Below are 27,471 nucleotides of genomic sequence, written 5' to 3'. Positions count from 1 at the left end.
TGGGGAAGAGCCATACGATGCATGCGGCTGCCGGGATGAGCCGAGGCCTCAAGTTCCTCATCCGCATGCATTCTGCTGACAGTGATTAATAAGTACGTGCCTGCTTGCCTGGAACTGCTGCATAGTTCCTGTAATAGCCTTGGTTACAGGAGGTTGGAGATTAAATGTGTACCTGAAAATCAGAGAGACCAACTTCTGGGTTGCTCAAGAGGGAACGGAGACTGCCTTTCCCAGAACCAAGAGGCAGCAACAGGCACTAGGCCAGGTACTCGCCACGTTTTAGAGTATTTTGGAACTTCACATTTATGGTAAATTGTTATCATCTCAGGCATTTGAGTTTTTTGGGAGAGAGCGTTAGGAAGAATAAGTTGCAGAGTGCAAAATGCATACTGGAGTCTGAACGGCGCCGACTCCTAGAAGGCTCTGTGAGGGTACGGGCGGGAGAGTTAATATCTATCACACAAAACCTGGAATTGTTTCGGAACCCTAACATTATGTGAAGTGTTTTGTCAAACTAACATTTAAATCACACAGGTGGAAGTTGTGAAAATACATCGCTAGCAGATAGTCCTAAACTAACTTCTTTTTATGCGTGAGTTACACAGAGACACTGAAAACCAAAACAAACCAAAAATTAAGTCATGTAATCCAAGTCAGGCCAAACAAACTTCTATGAGAAGACGTAATTTACACATTTATTTACAGTTTGGAAACCAAAAACATTCCCATACAACCTCTCAAAATATTTACACAAAGTACATACACAAGTTTCCATGTAACAGAATTAAAGAAACACTCGTACGCTATAACTGAATCTTCAGATGAAATTCATCTCAAATTAAAAATTATGCAGGAAGTTACATAAAAAACCACCCCTATGTAATTACCAATTACAATTTACCAACTCTAAAGAACTTCAACACAAAGCTGCTGTTTGCGTTAGTGAATGTTGCCATCTTGATTCTGCAATCTCTATGTCCCCAGGTACAAAAACGTGGTAATGTGCAAGGACTGCAGAAGGATCAAATGTTAATTGAAATATTCTAAAACATGGATTTCCTCAAAAGAAAATGATTGTTTTACTGTATTCCTCTAATATAAAATTTTGTAAGCTATTAATACCAGCAGGCAGATTTTTCTTTTTTTTTTTTAAGTATTTGTTATTAGCTGTTGCCCTTGGCAAGTAAAAACTCTGGATCTGAATTAATATCCATTAAAGCTGGATGGAAACTTCTTACTGTATTCCAAGAGTCCCTTCTTCCCCATGCCCTGTAATAGTCTTTGAATATAATCTTCATCTACTAAGATAAAAACACGCCTGACCTGCAGAGGGGTAGTCCCACTTATTTGAATGGGACTATTCACATGTTTAAAATGGGGCGCATACTCTGTTACACTGCTGAACTGGAGCCAAAATAAGGCAGCCACCTAGAATATCTTAGCCATCTACAGCTGTGATGGGACACTGAATAGCTGCAGCTGTCTTACCACATCTTTATTGAGCTTCAGCTAGCTTTAACTTCACAAACACTATTAAAGGTACAGGTAAGAGCAGTCAGCACACTTAAATTTAAAAGAAGCACGATCTCTGTTTACAACTGTGCAACTAATGAGTTTTTAGTATTTAAGGAAAGGGCTAAATCTTCTGTTAAAGACCAATGTGGAAAACTAATTCAAAGAAGCCATAACTTGGTAAAAACTAAGGTATTATCAAAGAATAAGTTATTTTTTTAAAAATCTGTTTTAAAGTTTATGGTGATTTAGGTTAATACCAGTAATAAATGAGTTGTATATTTCTCTATGAATCAGTTTTAAATTAAGGGCTTACAAAGCTTCCTGGAAAGAAACCTTTTTTCTCTCGAATTTTAAAGTAATTCCTAGCTTTTTGTGGTATACATGTAAGTAGTGGTGAAAGTGGTGCATCAGCCATACCTGGAGAGAGAGACAGATAATTATAGCTTAACTCCACCAATATTTACCTTTCGTAACTGTTATAAAACTAAAACCACAGCTTGAGTATCTCTGTAAAAAACTAGTAATTCTAGGAACAAACTGGTATGTATTTAGACATGAAGTATTTATAGTGGCAACATTTTTATTCTGCTAAATTTCTACGTACTTCTAAACAAACTGGGAAGGTTCTCCCTTATGCAAGATAGAAGCAGAACGTAAGATGACAAAAATATTTAACTGCGGATTTTTCCTCCGTCGTATAGAGTTGGAACGCTTACCTGCTGGTGCCAAGGATTTCAGCGCTTCTAAAAGATGTGGACTAGAAAACTTGACCAGACATCTGAATGGTTCTCTTTTATCCAAAACATCCATTTCAGGATCACTCTTAAACATCGTCTCAAGCTGTTAACACAAAATTTAACCAGGGAGTATAAGCAATGAATATATTTTATTTATATGTTATTATTTAATCATTACATTAAAAATGTAATAGGTAACAAGACTATCTTATTTGTCTATGGTTTGTAATGTTAACATGATTCCAGCTGGAGGAATATTTTAGTAAAAATCAGAGGGTGCCACCATGTGGTAAACAGTTTTCTGCTGAAAGAGGCAGCTTGTTCAGAAATATTGTAAAACATTAAGTAGCTCTTAGAATTTCCAATATATCTGTTCATCAGATAAAATCTGTGCATCATCCAAGAAGTTAAATTATGGTGTTATATATAGCGTGAGCTTTGTATGCACTTCAGATAACCCTAATTTCTCATGCTTCACCACACTGCCGGTGTAAGTCTACCTTCATTACAAAAACAAGTCAAAATGCTTAGTTCACAAGGCTGAAAGACTGAAACATGAGCTAGTAGTCTGACCAAATCTCAATGCAAATCTGTTTCTTAAAGATACTTTTTAAATTATTTATTTTAAAAATGTCCTCCCTAAAGTTTAAAAAAAAAATATCTAACATTTCTTCAATTTGCAATTTAATGCAGCTACCACTACATTAAAAAAAATTATTAAGACCAAACAAAATTTGTTGCTTTTACTACCTTATATTGTGCAAATTCGAGTTTTGGTTGGGGACCATCACCAAAAACTTCCCGATTCACTCTCTCTATTCTTTCTTTCTCATTTTTGTTTTCTTGAATTATCCTTAAATCTGCTGCAGGGGAAAAGAGTAGGGAAGAGAAGAGAAAAAACAGAAAGACAACTTTGTCAGGTGATACAATACTGTTTTTCTGATCAGGTGATTACTCCAGTGAAAATCTGAAAATAATAAAGAATTCATCATGATATTTTTTTCATAAACTAGTTGTCTCCATCTTTTATATTTTCAGTTCTTACCAAGAGAAGAGCCCAAGCTAATATGAAAGGAGATACTGGGCATTGGGTATTTTTGGTTTCATAACTGCGTCCAATGACAGTCGTGGGGAAACACTGACCCCTCCTAGCGACAGCCAGTGTTACGGCACCCCACCAGGGATGGATAACAGAATGGGAATGTAACATACGGACATTTCCTGATATGAGTCTCATTTCAGAAGCCAGCAGTAATGACATTCAAACTGCTGTTTGATTTAAAATATACATACCACTTTCTGGTGCTACATTCCTTTCTTGTAGAGGTCTCGGATAATAAGTTTGGAAGTTCTAAATTGAGAGAGAAAGAAAAAAAGATTTGAGTTCACTTTCACTTTTAGAGGCTGTAGCTGAAAAGAACTTCCCAGATTTTTTTTTACTTCCATTCTGAAAGTGAGTATTCTTGCAATTTTTGACAATTACTAGAGGTCAGAAAGCCCAGCTTTATTTTGAGAAAAGAATGCCCATCCTATGATATTTGTGAACATTTCCCTATGTACAAGTTTTACTTGGACGAGCAGAGGAAGTGCCCATTCTAATAGCCTTCAAGCCATTGCTCTAGGAAGCCTAGTGAAATGATGCTAAAAAATCCTAGGACTGAATTGTTCATACAATATTTAGACTGAGTTTAACCATCAGGAATAATAATAAAGAGTAGGTGGTATACCGAGTAATTACATCCCCATTGTCATGTTACCTTAATGAAAGGCTGTCCACCTCAGTAGCTCAATATTATTTTAACTTGATGGTCTCTTGGAAGAGGTGAATTTTCCCCCCCTGCTAGGGGGTGAGAACTAGGCCTGAAACAAAAAGCAAGACTTATCTTAGGGTGTACTGGTGAAGTGGCTCACCTGGCTATATCTCTTAAACACAATATCTTTAAGGGAGTTTAAAGAATGACTTCGAAGCTCCATTTCACGGATGTCATGGTAATTGGAAGCAACAACCAGGGCCTTTAAATAAAAATTGAAATTGTTTTAACATCAGTCTTAATCATCACTGTGTTTATAATCTGGAAAAAAAATAGTATTTCTAGACATTCCAATATTTTTGTTTCAAGGTAAGCAACTGCCCTTTAACTAGCAGGATTCTCATGTCTGAAAAAATGTTGAATAGACTGTTATTAAGCTTAGGTTAACATTTAAAAGCATTCACATGATTAACCAGATAAGCCCTATAGCCTTATCAGCTGTAAAATAAATAAATAAAATAGATTCATAAAATAATTAAATTACTGGTGCAGAAGTCTGCTAAATAGAGAAAAAAAAAAAGACAGACTACCAAAACTGATCACAAGTTGACAGAAAATGTCTTTTAAAACTAATTAATAGCATTCCCTGATGAGCTCATACATTTAGTTCTTGAAATTAACTGTGTTGATGTAACATTCTTCAACTTCAGTGAGACAATTTAACTGAATGCTGCCTAACACTTGGTTAAGAAATTAGAACAATTCAAGGTCAGCAAAATCTCAATAAACTGAATTTATTCACAATGCACCATTTCAAAGGTCTCAAAGATTGGTTTTTGCCCCGTTTTTATCACAAGCCAAAGGAAAAAAATGACTACGTAAATTAGTAAGTTACATTAAGCGACGAATCTTTACCCATCCTCTTAAAAGCTAACACAATTATAGCTCTACGTAACTGTGGTGAAGTCAGGGTCTACATAGTTTTATTCTGTACCTGACATAGCAGAGGCAAGTTGCTCTTAAGCACTGAGGCAGAAACGAAGACATAGGGAGTCTGTGAATGGTACACAACATAGCTGGTTTTGTACTGGTTTGGTTTTGTATATGGTGTTCCCCAGGCAATTCTAATCCAGATTGCATTATCTTCATATTCTCTAAAGTTGATGGTGACCTAATAGAAAAAGAAAAGCTTTGATTTACCAGTACATTCAGGAGTCCAGAAAGATTTTGTAATCTCTTAACCCTGTGTTCACAAGACCCAAACATAATTTAGTACACCACTGCTTGAATAAGAAACAAATCCCACTAGTGTGGTTAGGATTGCATTTAAATCAAATTTCCACAGAAAAACAATAACCTTACAAACAGGAGGGAAAAAAAAAAAGCCCAAAACAAAACCACATCACCTTTTAAACTCTAATATGACTTTTGTTCCTGTTGATGTACATTTTCTTCTGAAGGGTGAAAATAAAAAATCAGCTTATTACAAAAGCCTTGATTCTCTCTTTTGGGAAAATACCAACACAACAAAAAAGTGTCTGTTTAGATAGAGGGCTAGAGGCAGTATTTCCAATATGTCCAATTTTTGAGAGACTAAACTTTGGATCAACTTGTCATTTTAGATCTGACTACAATAATTATCACTGCTCAAGAATAGACAATCAGAAATTTGAAGAAGATTCCCTTTCCTGTTCTTGTAGATTTGCTTCTCGGTTACTTCTTTTTACCTTGACTCAGTCTGGGTGACTTTAAGAGTGGGAAAGCTTCCTTTAGGAAAAAAAAAAAACAAACAAACCAAACTCCCTTTGACTGAGGCACCTGTAGTCAAGCTTTTAGTGCGACTAGGCCATAAACTGTTTAAATTGCTAGACCAACATCACTTCTCAAAGTTTTTGTGGATTTTTTGTTTTTAAAATGAAAATATTGCAAAACTTTATTATAATAGTTATATGAACTGCGGCTGATTATCTGTTAGTCTAGTTTGTATTTGTTGCCCTCTATTGTTGTCGGTGGGAATCCTTTGTGCGTCAAGAAGTGATACAGCTAACTAGCCAGAGGCATTTTCTATTACCCTGCTTAAACGAAGCTGGTGAGCTAAAGCAAGAAAAGGCTTCTGCAAATTGCTTAGTAAAAGAGTGAGATGATAGTACCTCCTTTCCATTTTTTTCTTACCATGCTCATTTCTATAGCCTAAAAACGGCTTCTTGCTATTGACAGTGGTTTTTCAGTCATTATAATGTACTGAAATACCAGGGCCAAGTTCTCACAGCCATCACAAAATACATTTCACAACCAGAACAAAAAGGAAACGGATACAATTTTGCTACTAATCTAAGTCATAGGAACTGAACTTCCTTGTCCTGTTTACTGGCTACTTCAAATTCCCTCTATACTCTGTTTGATCTGATTTTTGTTGTTGTGTGTTGTTATTGAGTAATAGGACAGAGCAACATCAACTTACCTAGGCAACACATACACTCAAATAGGGCAAAGATTTGATAGAAAACATGAACGTACTGTTTTTCTTGAAGCCTGTCATATTTTAAGGCAAACTTACATTTTATTTCACTCTAGCAGAATTGTAAAGTTGCTAGAACAGATAGGCAGTACATTTTTCCTGTTTCATGTGCAGTTCCTATCATTCCCAAATGAATAATTCCATTTAATTTTTGATGCAGACTATAAGAAAAAAAATACCTCGCTAGAGTTACGAAAACAATCTACTGACACCAGAGCTGCATAACAAATTTAGAATGGATTTATTCTTACATTTTTCAAGGCTGACCGAAGTCGTCTTTTAAATGTTTTTTTGAAGTCTGTTAAGTCAAAAAATTCCGTTTCTTCTCCTGTTGCACAAGAAAAAAAAAAAAGGAACTAGAGTTGTGTTTATAAGAACTAGTTCAGAGATGTTTTTACAGTTTTGCTAAAGCAAAATTAAGCAGAAAAAGCTGAAGTTGCATAGCCTTATACAAAAAGCTGTATATTAAGTTTGAGCCGCATTATTGCTATATAGAGAAAAGGTTAATATTTAATTAGTAGTTACTAATTTCTAATAATTGCTTGAGAAGTTAACCGAAAGTATTCTAAAAACATTAACGATATCTCTATTGAAAAATCCATACTAGACTATAGTTAAACGTTAAAGATACCTCTGCTGAAAAAATCTATACTGGACTCTATTTGTGTTTAAAACGTATGATATGAGGCAGCGCTGCAGTAAGTTGCTGAGAACTGTGAGATTACAGCAAGGAAAAGCATTTTACCTGCTTTGTTCATCTGGTAAACACTCCACACTCTTTTGTTTGGGTAGATGTGGTTGTCTACGAAAAACAGGAATTGCTCAATAACATAGTATATCATCAAACGGTAATTAAAGGGATGAATAATTTTATAATACTTTTATGACCAGGTTACTTCTGATAATGCAATATCATATATTCAGCATTCTTAAACTACCACTCATAATAAACCTAAAAGCAAAATAGTTTTTTATTAGAAGAGATGGGAAGATCTTTTTTAATTCAGTTAAGCAACTAATAAAGGGTATCTCTGAGGTTCAATGTTTAAAGAAGGATTTTACCTAAAATGACCAAAACTCAGTCTAAACTCAAACTAAGAAGTGTAGACTGTTAAAAGAAACCTTGAGATTTAAGCTATTATATAATCAAGTTGTGAATTAATATTGGAGTTAAGAGTTCCACCTGGAGCATTTGCCCATAATTTGCCCTATGGCATTCCCTGTTGGAGCATGATAGTACTGATTTTAGGGTTTGGTGCATACTGGAGACAAACATCTCTCTCTACATTTATAACCGCGTGCTGGATGTGGCTTACCACAGTTTACATCTATTTAGACTTCAGAAGAAGCAAACACGCTTTTGTTGATTTTGAGCTTTTGAATTTTTTTAAAAAAGGTCAGATCCACTAAGATTCATCATCTAAAATATAATCTGTTTACACCAAATGCATCTGTACATCACTAGGGCAATTGCTATGTAATTAAGGGTGTTATCAAGTTACTCAGAAAAAAATATAAATATGCCATTTTTATTAATTTTTTTACTTACAAATTATATCTAGGACAGCTGCTTGCTTTATGTCAGCAGAATTTTCCTGGAAAGAAGAATAACAGCGCATGGTGAACTGCAAGTCCAGAATGCTCTATCACGCCATTTAGTAAGTAAAAAAATCTCAGTATTGGTAGCTTAAATTACATTGCACTGAAGTCCACAGCATGTACACTCTCCTCAAAGACACCACACTTGCTCCCAACATGCACACAATACAGTTTTAAGAAATCAATAACGAAAGCTATTTCAGCAAGGTTTAAGTGTTTCTGCGGAGGCAGGAAGAACAACATTGTCCTTATAGTATGATGTACAGACAATTAGAAAGTAAAATTAATGGGTATTCATGACATTGTGCAACAGTGAGTAGAATTTCACTGTTAGGAATTTTAACATGCTTGGTTCCTCCTTGTTTAACCTTTACAGCATGAAACGATTTTTAAGAAACTTTGTGACACTACTTGTTACAGATAAGAATGTTTCAGAAACAAATGCTATTTTGAAATATGACATTTGCTATTTTACAAGAATCTTGTAAACGTAACAGTTTCTTGCCTGCAGTTTGATGTACACCCCATGTAATTGGTCTTTGAGTACGGAATTCAAAGGGAATGATACAAAAAGCTATAGAATTTAAGAGATAACAGTAATAACTGTATCTATCTGGGTTATGATACTATATATAAAGACTCTTAGTACACCAAAATCACAGTACATAAGATCAGAAAACTTTTTGCTTACAGTACACAGAATGGAAGTAGTTCTGGCCAAGGAAATTTAAAAAAAAAAAAATCTGAGAAGTCTGAAAGATATAAACTACTGCTATCATTACCAACGCTAAATAGATTTAAATTAGCACTATGTAATGAGTAGATATCTCAATCAGTGCCTTTAGTTTACAATTTAGAAATACACCCATTTCTTAAAGGTTTAATATGCAGAGCTTTTATCTACCTTGTGCAACTTAGAGCTCAAAACATGTACTTCCATACTCAATAAGGGTCAGTCCTGCACTCCTATTAATCAGCCAAAATTGATGGTGTTACCAGCTCAGCTTTACATTTTTCAGACTACAAACTCCTGTTTGATGCTGTGTTATGGCCAAAGAAAATTCATTTCTTTATAAGAATGTTTTTTGATGGTGCTTCAACATGCGTCCTGTGCATCCAGGCAGTTTCCCGAAGATAAGTATTACCTCACAAAGCTGAACAACATCTTGAGAAATATTTTCCTTTATCTGATGGAAGTTTATGGTTTGCAGCTGTGTCTCAGAGAGAAAGCCCCATTTCTGTAGCATTGTCTTGATTTCATCTCGTGGGATTTTTAGTACAGTTCTTCGGATATACTCAGCAACAGTTTCATCCATGATGAAGCCACCTGAAAAGTTGAAACGTTAAAGAAGTTAAGACCAAGCCACAGGCAGGCTCAGGAGACTTGCCTCTTTTGTAAGGTATACAAAACTGCACCTAGGCACGATTAGCAGAACACTGGCATCAGTCCTAAGCGCAGCACTGCCACAGATTCCAGTGGACACCGACAACAGCGAGTTAAAACAATAATTTTTCCCCAAGCCCTGAGTAGTTTCCCTCACTGACCGAGGCTTGGTGCGAACTTCTGTAGAGAGATGGGGTGCTGGCCCTCACCCAGGGCTGTTACTGCCTGTCCGGTCCGATGGGTGTCCAGAGGGCCTCAGACAGCGGGCAGGAACGCGAAGGGAGCCGCGTAGCCGAGCGGAGCGCCGCAGCCCTACCTGCCCGCCACACGACGTGGCAGCAGCCCCTCTCCAGCCGCCCGCCGAGCCGCACACCAGCCCTTCCTTCCCGCCCGCCGCGCGTCCCGCCAACCGCCGCCCGCCTTTCGAAGCGCCCAATCAGGCTCCGCACGGTGCCAGAGCCGCCCAATCACAAGGCGCCCCGCCTCCCGCCCCGCCCCGCCGCGCGCCGGCGCCGTGAGGGCTCTTGCCGCGGCTGCCGGGTACGCTGAGGCGGCTTCCGGTCGGACCTGACCCGGTCACCCGCGCCTCCTCCCGGCCCTGCGTGGCCGGCGTGTCGCGCTCGCTGCCTGCCTCGCCTGGCTGGGCTCGTCCTCTGGCGACTGGAGTAAGTGCGAGGACGGCTGAGAGGGGAGGCTTTGGCCAGACCCGAGTGGGCAGTATTGCTCCTTTCTATCCCTAAAGGAAAAGAGGGGTATGTGGGGAGATGCCCTCCCCGCCTCACCCCACCGCCTGCCCTGGGGGAGCCGTGCCCTGCCCTGCCTCAGCTCGGGGCCGGCTTCCGGGACCCTCTGTCCACCTCGCATCCTCCTTCAGGGCTCAAGGAGGGCTTTTAAAAAGGCTGTTCTGAGTGGGAACGCGAGGCTCTCCATTGCGACTGTCGTGAGCTTGCTTTTCCTTGTGGCTGTGTGTATCCCATCGCTGTCTTAAGGACACCTGGGAGCACTGAGGAACTACAGATTGAAAACGCGTGGATTAGTTCAGTGGGCCTCTTCTCCTGCTGTAACTGTTGATAACAGTGTAGCCGCCACTTTCACCTGATAGCAAAGCTGTACTATGCTAACAGTATTTATTGTTTGCCAAGTCCTATGTGCCTTTCTTGAGGAGGTCTTTCTGCTAAAGGGATGAGGTTCTGTCTTTCCCATCAGGGGAGCACGATCCTCTTGATCCCTTTCTCTCAGAAGTGGAAAAGCAGTTCTATAGCAAGCAAGAAAATTCTGCTAGCAGTACTAAATTTATAGTGTTCTTATCTGCTAGATTGGGAAATTAATGCAATAGTAATGAAACGAAGCCCGGTCTGGTGGATGCAGCTGAAGTACAAGAGCAGCTTGCAAAACGGGAATTTAGCGACAGCACCTCATCTTCAGCATGCTTTACTTTTATACTGGCTGGGTCTTGTCATTCTTGGCTGTATATTCTCCATAGACAGAGCAGGAATAGAAAGAGATTGCTTCAGTAATCTTTTGTGATAGAATGCTACATTGTGCAGTGTGACTTGCTGCATATTATAATAAAAATATTCCACTAATTGTCCCATAACTATGCTGATGCTTATTCTATGAATATGACCTTAAGTAATTGCCGGGAGGTGAAAGTGCCCTATTGTGCTTTACTTGATCATTTATTTTAGCCAGAAATAAAACTGTAGAAATTACTTGATATTCAAGCTGGTACTCAACTTGCTTTATTCATTAGCACTAACACCTTCTTAACTTGCTTTACGAAGTATGAAATCAGGTATGATGTAGTTTTATCAGATGCTTACTACTAAAAGCAGCAGGTGAGCGCTCATTCTGCTGATGGGAGGGATGTTGAATTGTTGGCAGAAAGTGGTCATGTAAAAAGACAGTTAAAATCAGTATGAATCTTATCAAAGGGGCTTTTTAAATTATTATTCTTTAGATTCAGGGAAAGTAAATGCCATCTACATAATATAAAAACATTTTAATAGACATAATTCCCCCCCCTTTTGTGTTTCCTGATTCTTTACTAGTCTTCATAGATACGTATCTAAATTATTCCCCTCCCCCCCCATTCTAATATGTAATATTGGAAAACTAGTGCATAGTTTTCAAGACTGAAATTCAAGAGGTTGTGACTAATTTTTATAAGATTTAGCTAAACTTGCTTTATTAAAGTGAAGGTGTCTGGCTAAATTTCTTGGAAACGTTGGACAGTTAGGGGTCATTCTCAGTGTGCCTAATCACAACCTTAAGGATAGCAGCATGGAATGATACTTTAATATCCCAATCTGGAAGATGTCAATTATGTTATTATAAGCTAGAAACAGAGTCCTTAGTTCAGAGTTCCCTAGGCTTTTTGAAATGGTGTTCATCACCTGTGATTTCTCATTTCACTGTATGACTGATCTTCTGGGTATTCTAAGCTGTTATCATAAAAAAAAATTATAAATTGTGTATGAAAGATAATACTAGGAATGCAGAAGTTCTGCTGAAGTGACATGAATGATATCTTCAGGTAACACCAACCAGTAAGGTGTGGAGCTGAATCCTTCTTTATGCTAAAACGTTGTATAATTTTAGAGGAAACACCCATGATTTAAGTAAACAAAGAGCTGTTTGGCTTCTTAAGTATTTTTCTCCGAAGCCAAATAGAACAATACTGTGTAACTGAGAACTTATAACCAAAATGTCTGGTCTTACCTAAATTAGACAGTGAAATGAAGTGCAAAAGTAAGTGTTACACATGGTGAGTGAGCTTTATAGGAATTTGCAGGTCTGTTCGCCCTTCCCTCTGTTAGTACATGTTCTCCTTTGCGTGGTCATGCTGCCGCCTTGTGGGTGTTACTGGAGAGTATGCAGCAAATGTCTGTGTTTTGTAGTACTGCAGAAAGCAAGCGCTCTCTTTCTGGTTAAGGAGCCTAACGATTAGCAGTGTAGATGTTCAGATGCAATGCTTCATCTTCAGGACTGGTGAACAAGGATTTGCATTTTGCTTTGAGAAGTCATTTTTTCTGAGCAATATGTGAGTTCATGTGTGTTTTTTTTCCCCTGCTGACTTCAGAAACTTGAAAAAAATTAAATTACTTTCGTGTGCAACTTTTTAAATGGAAAAATGAGCAAAACTTGGTTTAGAAATACTCTAATGTGTTTTAATGAAATATAGAAGCATCGTCTTAGGCAAACAATTATCTAGATTTAAACCTTTTCTTTCATTGTTGTCCCCCAAACATGGAAATATTAAGCATTAAGCTAATCAGTGAGACTACAGCAAGCTCATTTAGTTTTCTTTCTGCATCAAGTAACTTGTTAGTTCATATTTATGGGAGATCCTAGAAAAGAAGGAAGGAACTTCCCTGGACTCCTGACATGCTGATCTCCGCCTTCATTTGGGAAAGAAGTGGGAACATACCAAACCCCTTCTTTCTCCACGTGGCTAGGTCCTTTTACTGCTATTTCCCTTACGGAGGTCAGGAGGAGAAATTAGCATGTGGAGAGAAACAAGCACTTCATCCTGGATTTTGGTGTCTCACAGGAGTGTGAATGAAATGCATGCGGTGCTCTTGCCTGCTCTTTTGGGAGAGCCTTTTTGGTTTCTGCCTACTTGCTAGGTATCTACAGTTTTATTGTGAATTCCATAATACATGTAGGTTCCTTTTGCACATTAATATTAAATATTTAATGCACTGAATGTGTGTATAGATAGGCTTTCAGATTAGGGATGAGTGTCACTTCTTTATAACTTATATATTGATTCCTGTTAGGACATCTTTAGCAATTCGAAATGCTGAGTGTACAGGATTGCTTATGCAAGGAATTATCTTACAAATATTATTTTTCTAAACAAAAATACTAGCATTGGAAATTCAGTATCATTGTCAGAGAATTTCTAAGTTTAGGCTTTTGATTTAAAAAGATAATAATCTGGTTTATGTTGGAAACCATAAAGCCAGAACATCCCGTTTTCCCCACTTTAAAATAAACTACACAGAACATGATACTGAAACCAGACAATTTCTTAATTCTTTTTTTTTCCCTGAAGGATAGTGTAGATTTAGAAACTGGTTAAGGAAGTTGAAAGATCTATCATCTTTATCCATGTCCTCTACCTTTGGAGGCTAATAATTTATAGAAATTTGCAGTTAGTTCTTAAGGCATTTCAACCAAATTATTTAGATACATATGTAGTGTAATTTTTAACATGGAAGGAAAAACTGTGCAGAATTCAAAATCTCATCTAAAACACATTAAAGGGCAGACAATTTTTGTGTAACCCAGTGAAATATTTCAGTGCCTTTATGTTAAGCGTTCATCTAAATACTTCTCTCCAAATAGTCGCTTCAGATATTAATGTTTGCTTAGCGTTTTACAGTCCATTTTCCTCCTAAAGTAATTCCTGTATTTTCTTAATATTGTTCTTATACTTTGCTGCTAGTATTTCTTCTACCGCAATTGCACGTTTGCCTTGACATTTTTTATGCAGCATTTGTTAGTAGTTTCCTCAGAGAAATTTATATTGCTTATTCCCAATCTTTTTCTGCGAATTTTTTTTTTTCAGTATTTTTTCATACTTAGATTCCTTACAAGCTACTACCTATATAAAATTCTGTTCATGAGGACTTAAATTCTGGTAAGATGGCAACCTCTTATCTTTATTTTAGGTTAGAACATTATTAAAAGGAAACTCAGGAAACAAATAGCTCATCCTGTCCTTTTTTCATACATGTTTTTGTTACTCTTGAAACTCTTTCATCGTCAGAGTCATTCCCCTCCAGCAAAAATATTTTAGCCTTCTCTGATCATTTATAAATCATTGTCTAATCTGACACTCCTAAACATAAATGTATTATTGAGCACTGATAACACTGTTCAGTCATGAACTTCAGAAGTACTTAAAGGCTCCAGTTAAGCCTTCCGTGACCACTGTAAGATGTTTTGTTACTTTAATCCATCGTAGCCTACATGAGCTAAGTACCATATCTGGTAATTGAACTTGAAAGATTTTAATATTGAATGTTATTTGAAAATGAATTTCAGGGGTACTGATCTATGAACTGGTGTGACAGTTAGGACCTCTGATTTGTAGCATCGGTCCTGCAAGAGGTGCCACTGGAAAATTCATTTGAGTCGTTAGAAGGCTTCTAATTGATGAAATACACTGTCACCTATCTATTTGTGGCATTGATAGCTTTCATCCACTTTCTCTGAGAATAATTTTGTGAACAATGGCAGTGATTTAGTAATCTTAGTTTAGAAATAACGAATCTTTCCTTGAAATGCTCTCTGTGACTTTCTGGCCTGTGCTGATGTGCATGCTACCTATTTCACTAGGGCACTGGTCTTGCTTTCTCCTTCTGAGACAGCCAGCTCAGTTTTAGGAAGAGCGGTCGGAGGCTGAATGATGAAGAGATTTAATAATCAGCTGGGTTCACACATGTTAAAGTAATGCGCAGTCATTGAGCAGGTCACCCTCTCAAGGGAATGCTAACTCTAGTGCTATCAAAAAATATCTACTGATAAATTTAAAACATATTGACTTTGTGTGGCATGCAATCAAAAGCTGGTGGCAGTAACACAGCAGGGTTCTTAATCACTTTGCTGTTACAGTCGTGCTCCTGCTGTCATATTTCTCAAGGTTCATTTGTTAATTTGTTGAATAGAATGCTTAAGCAACTTGTACAGTTTCCAACTTCTTCTGCGCTAAGAGTATATATAGTGTAATATTAGACTTCCAGATAGTACGGGGGAAGATTTTTGAAAGAAATTACTACATGGGTTTGCAATACTATGTGGAACATACTCTCATGGCTCTCAAGAGGCTTTTAAATCTGTTTGGATTTTTAAAATTTAGTTTGCTTATGGGAATGTAACTGAACATGATGGGAAGTATTGGGTAAGTTAGTGTACGTACCTCTTCAAGCCAAATATATTACTTGAGTATTTTAGGAGTAGCAGTGTAGATTGTAGCTACCAGCACTGCAGCTGAATATTGGGATTTTGCAATTGTAAAATCTGACCGCCGGCTACTGGTATTTAGCCTGTCTATTTAGCTGGAGCATTAAAACAGTGATGACTACTTAGTAGAAGTTGTAGTGGTATTTGCCTGAACGTATTGCAGCTAGAAAGGTGATCTCTTTGGGAGGAGGGGGAATGACAAAATGCTAAGTAAACAAACAAACAAAGGCATCTCTTTAATTCAGTGGCAGTATGCGTCACACAAGTAGAATTTTGTCAAGATGAGCCCACTTGTCCTGGTATGAACTGGACTTTTCTTCTTCCTTCCCTACTTAAGTGATCTTCCACAACAAAGATGTCATCTTATTTCAGCCAGTATCACATGACACTTTTATTCTTTTCAACAAAAGATCTTGAAAAATTCTTATGGGAATTTTTTTTTTTTAAATGGGAAGTAATATAAAAATTTATTTCTAGAATGAAGTTTGCTCCTTCCCCACAGAACCCTGTAGAAAAGGACCCGGGGGTCCTGGTTGACATGCAGTTAAAACGTGATTTAGCAGTGCACCCTTGCGGCAGCAAAGGCTAACAGCATACTGGGCTGTGTTAGGAGTGTAGCTAGCAGGTCAAGGGGAGTTATTATTATTATTATTCCCCTCTTCTTGGCAGTCTTGAGGCCACATCTGAAATACTGTGTTCATCTTTGGGTCCCACAGTCTAACAGAGATGATAAAAAACCAAGCCCAGCAAAGGGGAAACTAAGAGGGTCAGGAGGGTGGAACAGCTGGCATATGCAGCAAGGTGAAGGGAGCTAGGCTGCTTTAGTGTTCAAAAGAGAAGACTTGAGGGAAACCTAAATGCTGTCTTCTGCTATTTGAAGGAATGGGGGATTCATGCAGAAGACAGATCCAGATGTGTTTCACAGTGAAAGGGCAAGAGGCAACAATGTGAAGTTGCAAGAACGGATATTCCAATTGGGCATAATTAACAAAAATCATTACTGTTTTGATTTAAGTGATTAAGTACTGGTTTTTAAAGCATCATCAATGTTTTGGCTCAGGATTTTTTAAAAAGCACGTAGATAACTAAAAAAGATGCCAGTTCTGAGTGCTATAATGAAATATCATTGTGCTTCCTGTTCTGATCCATCTTTGTAGAAGGGAGAAAGAAAATGACATATACTTAGCTTTTTTAAAGCTAGAAAGAACAAAACTGAACTAGGAAAGTGAAAAGATAATCTGCAGTTCAAGAAAGATTAATGCTACTAGGGAGTCCCTGAAAATTAAAATCCCACATGCATGCTTATGTCCATGATAGCAAAGAATATAAACTTCTAGTTAACTTTTAACATTTAGGCTGTGTAGAAGAACAGACATATTGGTTTTAATTACTTTAACTGTGTAATATAAATTATACATATTAAGCTGCATTTTGGTCTAAAATATTTTTGTTAAAATAATACTGTGTGATAACATCTTAAGTGGTTAACTCAAGCTTTCTAGTTATACTTTCATATTTTAATGTTGGCAGGTGGAAGTTTTCTCAGATTCTTGTCCTTGTACTACTAAAATTATCCCTAACTAAAGATGCATCCAGACCTGTCTCCTCATCTGCACACTGAGGAATGTAACCTAGTTATCAGTCTGCTCAAGAAGTGTCACAAGGAGGTAAGGAGTTTAGAGCAGAGAAAAGAGTGGGTGGGTTGGGGAAATGAGTGGCAGATAAATTAGTGAGAATATTATATGATCATAGAGAGAAAAACCTCCTCTAGGCAGAACAGCCATGAAATGTAGCTAGTACGTTTTCACTGAAGAGGTGTCTGCCAATTGTGTGTAAAATTTTGCCAGTGATTTCTTTAGGAAATAAAACATGCCTTAAAATTTCCTGTGCTACAGCTTGACAAGTATGGACCAATTTTAGGAACTGCAATAACTTCTGCACCTTTTAGTACTCTGTGCCCCTCAAAAAAACAATAATAGAAGCAACTTCACATGCCCTCTTTTTGTATGCTCACAGCATTTCCATATTCCAGCTGTCCACTGGGCAGATGCTTCAGTCTATTTATAAGCAGATGTGTTGACAGGGATCCGGACATGCAGCATGCCTTACATTCAATGCTTTGAGAGCTAAATGCGAATTACTGTTTGACTTCCATCTTCTTAATAGGCACCTACCCAAGGATGTAAAATGCCAAATTGTCTTCAGGCTTCTCAAGGCTCTTCATTGCTTCAAAAAGATAGAATCATCTCCCTCATTTAAAAGCCCTTTTTTTAATTTCCTCTGTAGTAAACCTCTAGATGTAGCGGAGTCAGCCCCTGCAATGAAAGCTATCTGCAGCATTGTTGCAATATTGTTAATGATTTTCCCAGTTCTCTTGTGTACTCTAAATAGATGTTAGTACAGATTAATTTCTGTATTAGTGCATAAAAAGTTCAATTTCATAGTTTCCACTCAGACAAAAATATATTTAAATGTTGAATATGAATGTGAAATCAATTGTTTACACCATTATGTGCAATCTACAATATTTTCACCTTTGTGTTCAGATGTGATGTTTATACTTTTTTGTAATGCAGTTATCCATAAATTCTAAGACAATACATATGTTAGCTTTACTGTTTTGAGCAGAATTCTCATTTTTTTCTTTGCAAAAGTCATTACAGAAAGAAAAACAAGGTTGATAATACACGAAATGTGAGAGAAGACGTTTTGCGTGAAAGCGGGATAACAACATTTTTGCAGATTTTTAAAGTAGCTAAACTAACATTAAAAAAAACTTTCGCAGTACCACACTTTCTTATGATTTCTAAATTACAACAATGAAGGGAGCAGAGTTTTAACACTAAAGTTCACTTGCAGTGAGTATACTGTACTGAGTTTGTTCAGCAACATTTAGTTGTGTTTTGTTGACGCTTGTAGTGCAATATCTTGAAATGTAAGCACACTGGAATCTGTTGATGCCGTCTTGTAGGTGGTACTTCCTGTACCATTGCCTGTCTGTTCCTATGCACTGTCTAAATTTTTTAAACCTAGGATACAAAGTTCTTGTACAGAACATCCCCAAGCTTTAAAACTAAAAGTTGTAAAGTTGTATTAAGTGTAAGAGTTATGCTTTTCTTCTGAGTTCTAAAATTTTAATTTGCCTAAAAATGCTTTAGGTAATTTGAGAGATTGTAGAGACTTTTTTCTTTTTTAGTTTTTTTGGTTTGTTTTTTTTTTTTTTTTTGAAACAACTTTAGTGTTGTAATGTAGCTAAAAGTGTTCAGTAGCTGGAATTAAGTGAGAAGACTTTCCTTGTATGTTAAGTACTATAGTATCAAAAGGATTGCCAAATAAAATGACTATCAGTTAAGAGGAGAATAAAACTTCTATAGGCAATATAAAATTAAAATGTTGTCATTAATTTTTCATAATTGTGAAAGCAAATCCTATCAGGAAAGAAAATACACTCAGATTTGTCCTGCTTTTTGGTACATACATGGTTGGCCTTTCTATGCTTTGAGTAGAGAATCCAGAAATATTAATTTACTACTTCAAAGTAATGGTTGACTGTTTTTTTGGCTTTGTTGGTTTTGTTTTGGTTTTTTTTTTTTAATAAAAATGAATGTTAATATACAAGTATCATAGGCTTTTTGTATAATGTAGCTTATTAGACTGCCTTGAATTTAAGAGGGAATTGGAACTAAAAGGTGTACTTGAATTGCTTGGCAGCAAGTTACTCAAAGCAATCTGCTGCCAATTTGACTTATGAAGGGACTAGGAGCAAGAATAATAAAGTCATGCACAGGATTATATTCTCTTGGTTTTGTTTCAAGTTGATCTTTACATGAAGAGGAATTACTTTTGTCGGTTTTGTGCTCAACTATGAGAGGGTATTTGTGCTAGCAGTCTCGGAACAGAAAGGATGAAGATGGCTTCTTTCACACCTAGTTGAAAGGAAGCAATACCTTTTTGCTGAAAATTCAAGGGTAATGTACTGAAATACTCTTTTAAAATTGAAGTTACTGAAATCTGAAAAGTCAGTGATCTTAATCAGTTATCAGTGACTACCTGCTGTTTTGTTATAATGCCAAAATATGCTAAGAACCTTCATCTACAATTTAAATAAATATTCCTGAGGAATGAAAAGCGTTATTTTTTAATTGGGTGTCCTGTGTGTGCATTTTCACAAAAGTCAGTTTGATTTACTTTATTCCTAATCTAGAACCTACACATTATATCAAGTTTTGCATCTAGTGAGGGGAGGTTAATGGAATTCCTGTTCGATGTCATTATTTTGATTTTTTTTTTTTTTTTTTAACAACTCCACTCTGGTGCCAAGTGTGTGCTTTAAAGAGACTTATTTTTATAGGTGGCAGCTGAAAGAAATGCATATTGTCTTGCAATCATGTCGCTGTAATAGAAGTAATAACTATTTTTGAGAAACTTTTTTCCTCATAATCTGAGCCAAAAAATTGACAGCTTAGGAATCTGGCTAAATAAACGTAGATTCAACTCACTGTATGCACTAGTAAGAGTGGAGTTAGCTTGAAATGTGAGCGCTCACCTTGAAATTTAACACGCAGGTATGGGAATAGAATACAAAATTAAATCTGTATTAGCTAAAATGAAACTGTTGTAAAAGCAAGATCAGCTTGCAGTAAAGTGACCATTTATCACATGCAAGTGCTTCAGAGTGTCATCTGATGCCCTTTATAAAGCAGAGAGGTATAAACAAGCTAATTATAGCACTGCTATAGTTAAGTGTTTGTCATAATCTTTATTAACCCTGTCCTACTTTCAGTCATGTTCTATTGGCTGAAATCTTGTATACTGTTTGAATTCTTAATAGCGTTCCTGTATTACTTGTATAAATCCATCTAGTTGCTCATCAGCTACAGAAATGTGCATGCGTTTCCCTCTGAATTATGGAAGTGGCTTCATTCTCATCTGTTTTGTTCTTCAAGGTCTTTTTTTTTTTTTTTTAATTCATTAGTTTTCTAAAAGATTGGCCCAATTGTCTCTGTTGATGGTATAGCTGTAAATATCTACTAAAATCTCCACTCCTTCAGGTCTTCTGAATTCCTTGGATGCTCTGCTGCGAGATTCTGTGGCATGTTAGCAAACATCACTCTGAAAAAGTAGTCCTTTTAGAAGGATGCATTCTGAGAGTGATTTGATGGCCAATAATATGAAAACACTTCAGGAAATCCTGGCTAAGAGGACAGATTTTTATGGTGAATATTATCAGGTTAGCTGGGGAGTGCCTTTGTGAGGACAATGCCTGCAGTTTTTCAGAAACTAAGTAACACTTAAGTATGCATAAGGCCCACAGTTTAGCTGTGTCATAAAGATGGTAAATGCATCTTATTTATTAACCTTGAGATCTGGAGAAACTTAATCTCCCATTTTTTATACCAGTTCTAACACTTCAGTCATTTAAGCCTAGTGCCTGCACCTTTTGGACCAACAACATATTCTTCACGTGGCTGGGATGATGTAGCATCAAGTCCTTTGCCTCTCTAGGTCATGAAGAAATAATGAAAACTAAAGCACAGAGGATGTTGCCTCCAGGATGCCTGTAGATCTCCCTACACCTTTCTATATCACAAACTGGAGTTCAGAATGTTTATTTTTTTAACATTATTGAAGCTAGCGTAAGTGAAAGTTGTAAGACTGATTCCTAGATCAATAAAATGTATGTTCTACATTTAGACTTCATAGCTTCAGCTTAGGTATCCTATTGTAGTCTGGTTATACAACATGGTGAGTACCTTCAACTTTCAGCAAGATGGTGGTGGTTCAAATGAGGTTCAGGAGTAGGTCTAACTTGTAGCTACTCAGTAAAAAAGTTACAAAGCATCATTTTTCACAGAAAGAGAAAAGGAGAAGACAACCAGGATATGTTGCAAAATGCAAGTGACTTCTAAGAAATTTAGAGCTTCACAGGAAGAAACCTTTGAATTGTAATTTTTTTTTCTTCTCCCTGATTTATCAGCATAACATTTTGAAATTTTTTGGCCATTGCAATGATATTGATCGTGAGATGCGGAAGTGCTTAAAGAAAGAGGTAAGAAACAAATTTACTACAAGTTAAATGCTTAATAATAATAAAAAAAAAGTCCAGGGGATAGAAATACAGTTGCTTTTTACTAAGTAGTACAAATCAATAAATAGCCCTTGAAATGTAAGCACATTCTGGAGTGGGCATTTGAGACCAAATTTAAACTTTTTTTGATAAATTTGTCAGATAAAATCTGGCTTTAACAAATGGCATGGTCTATTTTTGGATGTATAAAAATAGGCCAACACACATCTTAACCAAACAAATATGGCAAATAGGAACTGACACTTCACAGGTTGCTTCTGATTTTTTCTTAATTTTTTTTAATAGTGGTATTTACACAGAATAGAATATAAAGCAGCAATGGTCACTTCTGCATGAGTAACGCTTATTACTGAAGTCAGTTATGCTGACTGAAACTACTTGATGAGCTGCTGAGTTAGGCCCTAAATGAAAATATTGCTGCTTAGGACCTACTCGTTGCCATACTACATCTGCTGATACGAAGGAATGGAAGACTCCAGGAGTTTAAGTAGATTAACTAGCTCATGGGCGCATTTTCCGAAGAGTATCAACTGGTCTTTATATTTGTGGTTGTCATGCCTACATGACAGAACATGTAAATGAACTTTTCACACACTTGAAATTGTACTGACTAATTCTGGCATAATTTTCACAATCGTGTCTAAAAAAGAAGACTTCAAGTGCATAACAGCCAGGACAGTTTGGGCCCCCTCTTTTCCCTCTGTCAGTCTATGGGAATTAATTTCATCTGCTTGTGTCAAATACCATTCCTCGCCCCCTGTAAAAACTATAGCACAGATCTGGAAAATAATGAAGTAAAGTTTCTTTCCATGTAATCTTCTTTGTTCCATTGAAGCCTTTACATTAAAAGGAGTTCTTGATGGCTATATTTGTCTGCCTTCTTAAAATATGGTTACATTGATATGCCATTACTAGGAAGCCCCTGAAAGGCTGTTCACAAGTATGGAATAGATACAGTTGTAGCTTTTAAAGATCCATTGTTCTCATTCTATGTAAAAACATGGATGGGTTATTGAAAAATTAAATATTGGCACGGGAAAAAGTTAAGCATTCTGTAAATGTTAAGTAATGTTTCAGGCCATTATTTCAGTTATAAACCAATCAGTATAATGAGTGAAAAACTGCAAATCCTTTCCAAAATCAATCTCCTTAGTAGTTTATTACATTCCATAGAGAATTGAGTATGTGGGATTACTTGGGTTTTATTCTTGATACCAATTATTAAAAAATTGAACAAATATATGCTTTAACTTAAGGCCAAGAATGATTTGCTTCTCATTAAATATATACCAAATCATGCATTGATTTTTAATTTTTCATTTCTTTTAGCCGTGAAAAGGTTTCCTTTTTGGCTGCAATGAAAGAAAGTTAGCAGGCTTTTGCTAGTGCAGGGGCATATTTGAAAGTGTGATCTTCTTATGCATGTATCTAAACTGTGAAGGCTTTCTTGATTCCCTTTTATGCTGGAGTCCCATCCCCAAAACACCTTACCCTCGTTCAACCCAAATTTGCCTTTGTTCCTTTCATCTTGTTATACTACTTTATCTGTGCATATAATTAATGACGAGGATCAAAAATAGACCAAGTCTGTGATGACAAATTCATGTTTCAGAAGGCAGACACACTTGCATTAATCAGTATCTTTTAAAAGGAAAAGAGCCTGACCTGTGCTCTAGAATAGCACCGATGCAACTTTTTTCCTACTTCATGTGTGAAGTGTAGCTGTCGTACATAAGATGGCTGTATAATTAAGTTTCTCCATAAGATTAACTGAATCTTCTTTATTAGAATGTTCTAATACTCTTTAACTTAATAACCTCAAACTTAGATACATGTATTTTAATCAAATAAATGTTAATTTCAAAGTAAAAATGAACCAATATATAGATATTAACAAGAACTGCATTTCTACTGCATCTGTCAAACACATTGTTTCTGTTCCTGAGTAATAAATGCTTGCTACACTTTTAAATTTGACTTATCTGTTTAATGATAACAGCTGATCTATTAATTTCCTTATCTGTCTTCCAGTATGAAGAAAACAGGGCCAGGAACCGGGCGATACGACGGAGGCTAATTGATGCTCACAAAAACGCAGAGAAGTGAGCTGTACTGTAGCTGGACAGCTGCCTCTCCATAGGGACACTCGGCTGAAAGTTAACAGAGTATTTCTTTCACATCACCAATGCTCAGCCTGTGGTTTGTGAAATGGTGAAAAAATAAACGCACCTAAAACATACTCATTCCCAGCAAGGCAAACAATGTGGAAAAAAATAAATACAATAAATCGTCACTCACGACTTAAGTTAATTTTTGACTCTGAAAGAAAACTATTACGACCAGTCTTTGTTCTGGCGTAGTTTTGTTATGATTGTTAAGTAATGAGGAATCGGTGTGTGTGGAGTATTATGTGTTCAAGGCTGCTATATTCCCTACCTTGTGTTGAGTTGCATTTATTTCTTTGTGTTTAGCAGTTTTTCTTTCATCCCCTGTTTTTTTTCTTTTCTTCTTGCAAAACACTGACTGACTTTTCCATCACTCTCTGTAATGTTGTGATAACACTGCTTAAATGAAGTAGCAAAAAGAAATTTTAAACAGATGTAGCTTGAAATTGCAAATTGCTGATCAAGTAATAATTGGAGTTCTAGTATTTTTATTGGAGCTAAAATGATGAAACTACCATTTGCCACTGAGAAGATTAAAAATCCTCCTGCCAACCATACGTACAGTGTAGGCTGTTGTAAGACAATTTGTTCGTCATACCCAAAGCAAGCGGCTTTAGAAATTCAGAATGGAACATTTCCAGGGATTTACAAAGCATTGCCTTGATTTTTGTTGAGTACAATCACTGTGTGCTGAGTGATTTTTGAAGAGGAGTGCTGCCAAAAATAGAAGCTAAATAGTTCTTCCACATATTCTGGTACAAAGGTGAAGTCAAGTTAATGACAACTGCTGTTGAAGGAAAACTCACATTGAAGTGAAAGAAAGTGTAACTTGCCTTTCTGTTAGGCAAGTCAACTAGTATTGTGTTAACCAAGTTGCCTCGTTAGCCTACAAGAGCTGTTTATTTGCTATCAAACTGCAGAAAGTCCTCACAAGTCTCTGAAGACTTGATACTAAAATATACGTTGGCTCGTGCAGTGATGGAGCTGCTTCTCTGGGTGTCTGCTGGATTCACCTTATTTTTAAATAACTTTTCTGTTCTGCCTAGCAACAAAAGACTATTTAAAAAAAATATTGAGCCAAATTTACTAAGTGTCTTGAAACGTTTTGAAGAAAGGGTGCCTATTCTACTACGAATTCTGTCGTTTGTTGTATGAACCATTGTTGACGCTCAATCTTTAAATTAGTACATGTATCTGATTTTGGATGAAAGCTGTATTTTGTGGTCTATTTTGAAAGATTGATTAGCATAATTTTACTTATTTTTCAATACCTGGATGGACCCAGTTAAATTGGTAAAACTTAATCACAAACATTTTCAGTGAAAGTTCTGAAAAAAACTGAAGCAATTGTTTCTGTGTCTTTTGACATGCTGTCTGCTTTCTTAAAACAAGTAAATGACGCATTATTTGAATTCAGTACTTGAGCGGTTGGAAGCGGTGCAGTCTTTTGATTGGTGCTCCTCAGAATACTTTTTGAAGAGTACTTTATAGTGAAGTTCCTAACTGGGAACTCTGCATCCTTGATCCTTCTTCCATTGGTGATGACAAAATCTACTTCAGGCAAGCTCTTAAATAGGATTTGGTGATGCTTGTAAGCTTTAAGTAAATAAATAAATTGACAATTGTCCTAGAGATTAGGTTGAGAAGCTGATATTTGAGTGCAGAAGCACTGAAGCTTGTCTTTCTTTCATCAGCTTCTGTGAGTCCAGATCTTTCACTAGAATAGCAACAAAATAAGAATCTAAGAGCCACTTAACACAGCTCATTAGTCAGAATCATGTTTCCAAAGATCAATGTGCTTAATGAATGAAAGACCAAATGGCATGCACAATTACTGTTGATACTTTGGACTACATTTAGCAATAAGTCTATTTACAGGTAAACTTTGTTTACCTAGTGAAAGTATGACCATATTCATCCTTCTGTTTCTCTTTGCTAATTGCCCACTAGTAGTGTGGTATGAGATCACCCATTGATTCCTGAGGTTTTGTTGCTTTTTTTTGAGAGGGATTATGTTGCTAATTTGATCTGGAAGCTGCGAAACACTAGTGTAATAATACTTACGATTTATCTGACAGAGGGTAAGGGTGAAATGGTAAATGCGTTATTTTTGTTTCCTGAAGTGAGCTGAGTGGCGAGTAGGGGACACGTTGGGTGAAATAAACTTTATCTATAAGGACTTTGAAGACACTTTTATTTAACGTCATTTGTTTATAGGAGCATTTTCCCCATTGTTCTTTCTGAAAGAACAAGTTTGACAGAAGGAAAAAGGAAATTTGATGGAATTTTCTGTTGCGTCAGAAAAGACAACAGAAAGCGAAAAGCTCTTAGGCACTTCACGTGAGAAAGTGAAGAAGAGAGAAATATAAACAGAAAGGGCAAATGGCAGCTATAATACAGACCTGGCCAGAGCAGTGAGGATTTTCCATATTCAAGTGCAACAGCAATCTGTCGAATACAGGGACAGGAGGAGTGCAGAGCACGGGAGTGATAACTACCCAGGAAAATCCCTCCAGCTCTACCAGAAACACCTGGTAACGCTATCGGTAGTGTACTTTCTCTTGCTGGGAAATGAAATGCTGACATCTTGTTTTCTTTTCCTTTTTTTTTTTTTTTTCCTTCAGTAGAAGGAAAGCTATTCTGCTGACGAGCAGCAGTATGATGTGCATACAGCAGTGCTAGTTCTTGCTGTGGTGTTAAGCTCTGCCTGCAAAGATCACTGTACTGGTGCTCAATTCTACTAGGAATAGTTTGAAACGTTAGTTATCTGTCAGGGGAAATAATTAACGTGAGACATATTCCAGTGAGCTGGCTAGCTTGCCATAAATTAACTTAGGACACCCTTAATCTGCAGTGAGTGCCCTGGCGCTGCACAGCTTTGCCTCACCAGCACCATACTGGAACGTAAGCAGCCCCTACTGCATACGTGTTTGTGGGCTCCACGCTGACGAGGAGATAAGAATTCAGGACATCACCATCTAGTCTTTATCCAATTTAACCTTCACCTGTGTTTTCTTGCAGTTAATTTAATAATTACGTTGATAAAGAGCTATAATACTGGCTTACATATGCTATTTTATATACCATTTTACATCTCATGTACGGCCTGCATCTCTTTTGCCTAGTTTTTGGACTTTTTGGCAGCAAGGGGCCAACACGTGCCATATCTGCATGGTTCTTCGTACACCAGGATTTGAATCTGGTATTACTGTTAAGCTGCAGTGCTGAGTGTTAATATATTATGAATATACTGTTTGGCTTTCCCTGTTTCACTCTAGTTGGTAACACCCCCCAGGAATTATGGCAGAGGCATTTGTTGCAGATAAAGACTACGTGTAGTTTCTAGACTGTGCAGTAAAACCTCGATTCAGTTGAGCTGACCATTTGTACAGTTTGGGTGAGGACTGTAGTCCTGTGAGTGGTCCAGCTGCTTGCTTTTTCCCGTCTGATTCCCAGCTGATACGCTGGTTATTCAAACAGTTGGGGCAATTGCTCTCAAACACAGGGATGAACCAATTGTGAATTTTATAGGCGTGTGTAACTTCCTGAAAATCAGGCTGTACTCAGAAAGCCCTGTAAGAAATACAGTCCTGGTACGGAACAATTAATATTACTAAAATATGCAGCTGAAAAGTTAGTTATGCCTACTGTAATTGTGAATCGTTGTAATGAATATTTCCAATGTGTTACACACTTTGCTAAAGCTCTACACCACGTGAAGTGTCTTCAACAGTCGGGCAT

At 36.9% G+C, this 27,471-nt stretch overlaps 2 protein-coding genes across 2 annotated transcripts; one reads left to right on the top strand and one right to left on the bottom strand.

The window, feature by feature from the left end:
- Nucleotides 1-745: 745 nt before the first annotated feature.
- CENPN (centromere protein N) lies at nt 746-9,874 on the bottom strand. The gene is made up of 11 exons (XM_009467202.2): nt 9,666-9,874; nt 9,266-9,447; nt 8,071-8,116; nt 7,267-7,323; nt 6,773-6,849; nt 4,998-5,174; nt 4,164-4,265; nt 3,546-3,603; nt 3,003-3,115; nt 2,232-2,355; nt 746-1,932 (listed from the first exon to the last, which is right to left on the bottom strand). The coding sequence occupies exons 2-11, from the start codon at nt 9,434-9,436 to the stop codon at nt 1,817-1,819; spliced, it is 1,041 nt and encodes a 346-aa protein (XP_009465477.1). The 5' UTR covers nt 9,437-9,447; nt 9,666-9,874; the 3' UTR covers nt 746-1,816.
- Nucleotides 9,875-10,013: 139 nt separating this feature from the next.
- Nucleotides 10,014-23,858, top strand: CMC2 (C-X9-C motif containing 2). Its single transcript, XM_087739560.1, has 4 exons — nt 10,014-10,169; nt 17,008-17,144; nt 21,455-21,526; nt 23,597-23,858. Exons 2-4 carry the CDS (start codon nt 17,064-17,066, stop codon nt 23,669-23,671), a joined length of 228 nt encoding a protein of 75 aa, XP_087595686.1. The 5' UTR covers nt 10,014-10,169; nt 17,008-17,063; the 3' UTR covers nt 23,672-23,858.
- The last annotated feature ends 3,613 nt before the right edge of the window (nt 23,859-27,471 follow it).

This window comes from Nipponia nippon, unplaced genomic scaffold (genome assembly GCF_047370975.1).
Source record: "Nipponia nippon isolate SJK-2023a ecotype South Korea unplaced genomic scaffold, ASM4737097v1 scaffold_7, whole genome shotgun sequence".
In the NCBI taxonomy this organism is placed as follows: Eukaryota; Metazoa; Chordata; class Aves; order Pelecaniformes; family Threskiornithidae; genus Nipponia; species Nipponia nippon.
Note: the sequence above shows the minus strand (reverse complement) of the source record. Positions and strands in the feature narration are given on the sequence as shown.